General features: G+C 33.9%; 1 protein-coding gene across 5 annotated transcripts in view; it reads left to right on the forward strand.

The window, feature by feature from the left end:
* LOC107629022 (pentatricopeptide repeat-containing protein At5g27460) overlaps positions 3,690-8,316 on the forward strand; it is an 11,249-nt gene continuing 6,622 nt past the window's right edge. Inside the window, exons 1-6 of one of the 5 annotated variants that reach the window (XM_016331696.2) lie at positions 3,690-3,916; positions 4,031-4,292; positions 5,160-6,547; positions 6,675-6,826; positions 7,201-7,264; positions 7,365-7,936. In XM_016331696.2, coding sequence (XP_016187182.1) covers positions 3,879-3,916; positions 4,031-4,292; positions 5,160-6,401 — 1,542 coding nt within the window. In that variant the 5' untranslated portion in view covers positions 3,690-3,878 and the 3' untranslated portion in view covers positions 6,402-6,547; positions 6,675-6,826; positions 7,201-7,264; positions 7,365-7,936. Of the gene's footprint in view, positions 3,917-4,030; positions 4,293-5,159; positions 6,548-6,674; positions 6,827-7,200; positions 7,937-8,316 lie in introns of all 5 variants that reach the window. The other 4 variants (XM_016331698.2, XM_016331697.2, XM_016331699.2 and 1 more) reach the window with 4 other exon arrangements.

Below are 8,316 nucleotides of genomic sequence, written 5' to 3' on the forward strand. Positions count from 1 at the left end.
CTTGTTATTGTTCTTATTTCAATACCATTTTTACCTTGTTGGTTCATAGACCAATTCTTCTTGTAATCCTTTGTACTTTTACATACTCCTATGTATTCCTAAGTACTCTCATTCCCTATTAAATTCGTTTGTACTTGATGTGAAAAATTTGGAATCACATGGCTATTTTAGTCATTTCATATAATATTTTAGTCTTATTCTTGTGTATTGAAATATAATACTGGATATTACATTAGTGTCTTGTACATGGTATGTAAACATAATACATAAAAGATAATTTTTAATGTATCTGTTCTATTGTCTCTGTCTCATATTCTGTCATATCTCCAAAAACAAACGCACTTATCACTCCCACAGCCAGAAAAATTTATGTCCCGCTCATATATTGAACTTGTCACTCCACGGCCACGCGGAGTCCTTTTACTTTCTCGGAGTCAAATAGGAACTTAAAGTTGACGAGAAAAGTTCCGATAGAGCTACGCTCCGATTATTCCTACAATTTTTTCTTATAAGTTCCTCTCTGAATTCTCCACCGCTAACCACTTAGAACCGCCACGAAAACCATCATGTTCTCCATTGCAACCTTCAACCTTCCAACTCCATTCAACCACTTTCAGATTACACTGTCCGCCGTATCTTCAACCGTCACTCTCTCCTCCCATCCACATTCTCACTGCTATCCAAATTATTAGCTAAGGTTCTATATAGTTTCAACAACAGAGCAAAAAATAGGGCATATTACTATGCGTTTGTTTTCGGAGACAGGACACAGAGACATGGACAACGTATGTTTAAAAAGTATTTCGAAGCAGAGACATGAATATTAAACACATTGTCTCCGAAAAGTTTTTTATATTTTTGTGTCTACTCTTTTATCAAGGACAATGATGGATATAGAATTTGAGAAAATGCACACGGATTGATTTTATGATTTTTTTTGTTTTTGTCTATATATATTTTTTATTATTCCACTACCGTTTCTTATTTTCCTTAATTTGAACTTCTTCGAGAGATACTTTCTTTTCTCTACTCTTTTTTTTATCTCAGCGTTCTTTTTTTTTATTATTCATTCCTTCTTATTATTCTTATTTCAATACCATTTTTACTTTGTTGGTTCATAGACCAATTTTTCTTGTAATCCTCTAGACTCTTACGTACTCTTATGTATACTCTCATTCTCTATTAAATTCGTTTGTACTTGATGCGAAAAATTTGAAATTACATTACTATTTTAGTCATTTCATATAATATTTTAGTCTTGTTCATATCATGTAATCATGTGTATTCAAATATAGTACTGGACATTTCATTAGTGTCTTGTACATGGTATTCAAACATAATACATAAAAGATAATTTTTAATGTCTTTATCCTATTGTATCTGTCTCAGTGTCATATTCTGTCCTATTTTTAAAAGGGGAGTGTTAGGGGAACAATGAAAAATACACTACACCTTAATTTAATGCTATTAGTTAAATTTATTCTTTTAACTCTATTAATTCACATTGTTTACACATTGTTCAAAAATTTTGTTGGTTACCTATACTTTTCCTTTCTAAAAACAAACGCAACAAGAGACGAATAATCAAAGATGAGAGACTAATTAAATTAGGTTATTTTAGTGATTAATTCATTAGTCCAAAAAAAAATAAGTGTCGGTATTTAAATTTTGCTTTGTATATATAGCAAATTATTAGTCCATGACACCCTTAAATGAAACTCTAATTTAGGATAAATTAGTCCTTGACTTATCAAGTTAAAAAATAGGGTTAATACTCAAATTCGTCCCCGAAAGATTACGCGATCTTCATTTTCGTCCTCGAACGATTTTTTTAATCAAATTAGTCCCTGAAAGATAAAAAATAAGTCAAATTAGTTCTCTTGTCAGTTGGGCGATGATGTGGCACGTTAAGTGCCACGTGGCAGGTCAGCAACACGTGGCACGTCAGTGACACGTGGCAGGTCAGTGACACGTGGCATATCCAGGTCAACGCCACGTGTCACTTGACATGTAAAAAAGATTTTTATAGTCAAAATAGTCCTTGAAAGTCTAGAAATAAGTCATTTTCATCCCTTAAATTTTAAAAATTAGTCAAACTAGTCCTTATATAATTTTTTTTTATTTTTTCTTCATAATATTAAATTTGAAATATTTTTTGATACTACTAATTTTAATAGAAATGTAATTGACAAACAAAATATTAGTAATTGTATCTTTTCTTGTTAAAAATTTTTCCAATAAAATTATCTCTCTCCTTTAATTCTTCTCAAAATCTCTCTTATTCTTTTCTATTATAAAACATTTTTCTTACATACATTTTGCTGGAATATATATATATACTCAAAATTGAAATGTATGTATTTATTAATCTAAACAAAGTTATATGCTCGAAATCAAAATTTATGTATTGTTACGGATCCGGCCCACGGATCCCGGACCCAAGGTTAAACCCGAACCCGGTTCCTCGAGTCCGACCCGTCTCCTTCTTCCGGAAGGCCCGGAAACGGCCCTTTAGAACTCCTAACCGACTTTCGAATTCAAACGTCTCCCTTATCTTAGCCAAATAAGATAAGATAAGATATTCACCATCACCTATAAATAGAGGACCCAGGTCCCTCCAGGTATTCATTCATTCCACACACTTTACACCTCTCAGATCCATTCTGACTTGAGCGTCGGAGTGTCTTTGCAGGTACCTCCCCCATCGCTCCAGTCACGCGATCCGGTCTTCGCCTTGACCCGCAGGTTCCCGATCCATCCTTCAACCCGTACCAGAGACATCTTGTACATGTATGTTAAGCTAAACAAAGTTATACCACTATTTTTTTTTCGATTACATCTTTTTTTGTCCATTACGGTATTACTTACGTATAGGATGTAATGATAGTAGTATTTAGAGTCAAAATTCACAAATTTTGACTCTAAGTATTACTATCATTACATCCTATACGTAAGTAATACCGTAATGGAAAAAAAATATGTAGTAGAAAAAAAATAGTGGTATAACTTTGTTTAGGTTAACATACATAAATTTTGATTTCGAGCATATAACTTTATTTAGATTAATAAATACATACATTTCAATTTTGAGTATATATATATATATTCCAGCAAAATGTATGTAAGAAAAATGTTTTATAATAGAAAAGAATAAGAGAGATTTTGAGAAGAATTAAAGGAAAGAGATAATTTTATTGGAAAAAATTTTTAACAAGAAAAGATACAATTACTAATGTTTTGTTTGTCAATTATATTTCTATTAAAATTAGTAGTATCAACAAATATTTCAAATTTAATATTATGAAGAAAAAAAAAAAAATTATATAAGGACTAGTTTGACTAATTTTTAAAATTTAAGGGATGAAAATGACTTATTTCTAGACTTTCAAGGACTATTTTGACTATAAAAATCTTTTTTACATGTCAAGTGACACGTGGCGTTGACCTGGATATGCCACGTGTCACTGACCTGTCACGTGGCACTTAACGTGCCACATCATCGCCCAACTGACAAGAGGACTAATTTGACTTATTTTTTATCTTTCAGGAACTAATTTGATTAAAAAATCGTTCGGGGACAAAAATGAAGATCGCGTAATTTTTCTGGACGAATTTGAGTATTAACCTTAAAAAATATCATAAAAAAAATTTAAAAAACATACGAGAGACTAAATCAGTAAATTGGTCGCTGGGGCAAATATTGAAATTGAGACTCTCCCTGGGGGCTACTTCCTTGCACTACCTTCCCATTTCAACATAACTCAAATGCTCTTACTGTGTAGTATGTACTTTCTAACCTATTTCATTACCCCAGTAACGAACCCGCTTCCATAACGCAACCTTCACCTTCGACTTCAAAAAGACGCCGTATCTTCCGTATGACAAACCGCTCCCTCCTCCTCACCGGGATCAACCGGTAATAACTTCCAAAACCAAAATCCCAATCGCTTTTTCTCATCTTTAACTCTCCAATTCAAAGGTTTCATTTCTTGTCTTTTTATTTTACTATCTTCATATTTTCTGTTTATAGAATCGGTCATGTATTCGGCGCGCGAAGCCCGTGGAGCCCCGCGTCGGCTTCACGCGCTTCTTCTGCATCGTACGCGACAGAGGTGGAGTCGTTAAGGCATGAACGTGCCGGCGACGCGAAGAGGAACGGAATTCGGGAAGTGTTGAAATCGCGCAAACTCAGTCCGTTACACGCGCTTCAGCGTAACAGTTTTTCGCACTTTGAGCTCAGAAGCATTGCCAGGAGCTTCTTCAATTCGAAGCGCTACCTCCACGCGCTCGAGGTTTGGTTTTCTTCTTTAATTAACAGAATTTGTATGGAGACACATATTGAAATATGGTGAATTGGTGATTTAACATTTAAGTTCAATTAAGTGTGAATTTCAGTTATTAAAGCCAGGTTAAAAGTAGTGTATAATGTCGCTCTGGAAATTTAGCACATCATTTGATCAATGTATGAATCTAATCCCCAAAGTGTGCATCCAGAAATATTGATCAAAGGAAATTTCCGTTATTAAAGCTATGGTTAAAAGTAGTGTATAATGTCGCTCTGCAAATTCAGCACATCATTTGATCAATGTATGAATCAAATCTCCAAAGTGTGCATCCAGAAATATTGATCCAAGGATGTATTGAATTTCCAAAGCGACAAAGGGAGTATTTGAACAGTGACTATTACATATCAGTTATTACTGTGTTTAAATCTCTACTGTATACAGAAATAAACGAACTGATCTACTACTATTCCAACAGCTAGCGCTTCAATTTTGGGGGGTGGGGGTTTGAGAATTGATGCCTGTGTTTATTATTTATCTGTTGAATACTGTTTGTTCCTTAGAAAGGCTTAAATTTATTTAGATTTTTGGTGCTGTACTTTTCTCTGTTTTCTCCTAATGCAATGCCTCTTGTTGACATAATGTTATTAGTCATGCTCATGCCTAAGATTTGTGGTAAATGTGCCTTTGAGTTAGAATTTGGACATTAAATTGTAGCTACTATGATTTTTTTTTTGGGTCATCTAATGGAATGGATGTGATACCTGAAGTGTTATTGATATCAATGATCGGATGAATATGCCATTGCAGCGCAGATTATGGATTCACTAAGCATTTGATTGTTAAGTTATTTAAATTGATTATTGTTTTGAACAGGTATTGAAATGGATGGAAAACCAGAAGGATTTCTGTATGATCCCGGCTGATCATGCTATGAAATTGGAATTAATTGTTAAAAAATATGGTCTAATGGAAGCTGAAGAATACTTTCTCAGTATACCTGACACAGCTGCTAAGAAAGCTGCTTGTCTCCCACTTCTTCATGCTTATGTAAGAGCTAGGGACACGCATAGAGCCGAGACTTTAATGGTGAAGCTCTATGAATTGGGGCTAGTGGTTAGCCCTCACCCTTACAATCAGATGATGAAATTGTATTTGGCTACATGCGAGTATATGAAGGTGCCCCTTGTTATTGAGCAGATGAAGCGAAATAGAATACCTTGCAATGTTCTGTCTTACAACCTTTGGATGAATGCTTGTGGTGAGGGAGGAAGACACGGGGTTGCAGCTGTAGAGAAGGTTTTTAGATTAATGCAAAATGATGTTAAAGTTCAAGTGGGGTGGAGCAGTCTTGCTACTTTAGCAAATGTTTATATGAAAGCAGGGCAATCTGAGAAAGCCATTATGGTTCTAAAATATGCTAAAGCAAAACTATCTACCTATAACCGTCTTGGTTACTTCTTCCTAATAACCTTGTACACCTCTTTGGGGAAAAAGGAGGAAGTCTTGCAGTCATGGGAAGCAAGTAAGACGGTTTCTGGAAGAATTAGTTGTACCAACTATATTTGCATTCTAACATCTTTGGTGAAGCTTGGGGACATTGTACAAGCAAAAAGAATCTTCACTGAATGGGAATCTAATTGTCAAAAGTATGATATCAGAGTCTCTAATGTTCTTTTGGGTGCATATATGCGAAAAGGATTAATTGAAGAAGCCGAATCATTACATATCCACACTTTGGAGAAGGGTGGTAGTCCTAACTACAAGACTTGGGAGATTCTCATTGAAGGGTTTGTCAAAAGCCAAAAAATGGACAAGGCCATTGTTGCTATGAAGAGAGCTTTGGCAATGATGAAAGATTGTAACTGGAGGCCATCACATGGACTTATATTAGCTATTGCTGAGTATTTGGAGAAGCATAAAAATTTTGAATATGCAAATGAGTTTATAAGAGATATCCGTGATTTTGGTCTTGTAAATATATCACTGTACAAAATATTGCTTAGAATGCACCTTTATGTTGGAAAACCTCCTTTCCGTATTCTTAAAATGATTGAGGAAGATAATATTGAGATGGACAATGAGGCTCTTGCAATTCTTAAAGCCTTTAATAGGTAGTAGATACTAGATAGTCATTCAGAGGCTAAAAGATGGATGATTTTGATGATGATGAGTTGGACTTTGAAACATCAAATATTCGAGGGACATGATGTTGAATCCAATACTCTTTATGGGATTTTAATTCTTCAGATTTCATAAAACAGGTAACGTCATGCTTTCAAAGTTTTTGCTTTATTTTGATTTTGTATTTTAGTCTTTCTAGTGGATTTTTATTTATTTATTTATTTATTTATTATTTTGGGGTGCTCCTACAATTCATGCTGCCTGAAGTGGCTATTCATATGAAGCAGAGATTTGTTGGCCATTACAGTGTTGGAACTGATACAAAATTGGCCACTTTGCTCGGTTAAAGAGACATATGCTATCTCATGTGATTTTACAAATTTGTGAATCATCTTCTGCAAAATGCCCCCTAAAAGCTAGTATGCTCTCTTCCACTTTTATTTTATTTTCATATTTATGGAAAAAAGAGTTGCCTTCAATCGAATTCAATACTAATGGATACATTTCTGTTATAAAAAAGAAAAATGGACTGCCCTTGAAACAGATAAAATTATTTCTTTCAATGTGAATGTCAATATCTTCTTTTAGAAATGATAAGCAATGGTTCAGAAGTTATAAGCATAGCCACCAGGAAAACAAGGATTACATGGTTTTTTATTGGCTTTTATTTCTTTATATCACCATAATAAATCCCTAATTTTGATCACTCATATTTGTTACATAACTTGAGTTTTAGTAGAGAGTTGATCCACCATGGTTGCAAAGTTTATTAAATATAATCTCTCATTTGCAGGTAAAACTGTTGCTAGTGGAAGTGATGATGGCAGATACTGGTAGACTCGTAAAAATGCTGAATGGTGATGAATCCAGTAACATTGTTTTCCCTATGATTTGGGGGTTTATTAGTCCCCCTCTTCTTTGTGTTTCCTTAAAAGATTTCGTTTCTTCATTATGCAGTTGTGGATTGTGTACAATGCTGCTCATCCATTTGATTTCATGGGTTGGCTTATATCCTCTATAATGAGTTCACGGGTGGTTCCATTTTGCTGATTCAGAAGGGTTCTAGGGTGCCTTTTTGGGAAGGTGAAAACTCATATGTAGATGTCTTCACGTGAAATTGATAGTTGAAAATCGTTAGATGCTAATTTATTCATCTAACACTTTTTGACTATCAACTTCACGTGAAACCATCTACACATGAGTAATGATATATATACACTTTCTTAAACATCATCCTAATTATTCTCTTTACTTCTCAAGGTATATATATTAGAAAAAAAAAGGTACTCAATATCTTGCCCGCTAAGAGACTAGAGAGTAGGAGGATAATTAGAGAATGGTTTAGGAGTATATATATTGAGTTTAGAATTGTGCTTTCTTTTTTTTATTATTTGAAAGTTGGGAATTGAAATGGGTATGTCTAGTACCTAACTCCTTGATTGGTACTAAAACCATCAAGGTGGAAGGTGCAAAGAATTTGATTATCCCAGTGTAGTTTAGTATGAATATATTCAGATTTTTTTTTTGAGGTTTTATTATCTAGAGGTTTTTGACAATGTTTATACCGTTTATTTATTGTGCATTGTTGTACTGCGGCGCATATTGCCTCTTGTATATTGTTTTTTGTCTAGTGAAGTTGAGAAAATTTTACCAAAAATAAAGATCCAAAAATGATTTAATGAAAAATAAAGGAAAAAATGAAAAAGTATAAGTGCTGCTTGAGACTTTTGGGCCACAGTATTCGGCGTTGTGGTAAATCATGCCTCTTAATATGGTGTACTGGGATTCAAACTTTAGTTAATATGTTAAGTATTAAATATGAAACTTTTAGTTGTGTGGATAAGTGTGTAGTGTAGGTATATTATGATGTTATAATATTTAGAATTGGGGTTGTCGAATCTATATGAAC

The sequence above is a fragment of the Arachis ipaensis genome, chromosome B03, assembly GCF_000816755.2.
Source record: "Arachis ipaensis cultivar K30076 chromosome B03, Araip1.1, whole genome shotgun sequence".
Classification (NCBI taxonomy): Eukaryota; Viridiplantae; Streptophyta; class Magnoliopsida; order Fabales; family Fabaceae; genus Arachis; species Arachis ipaensis.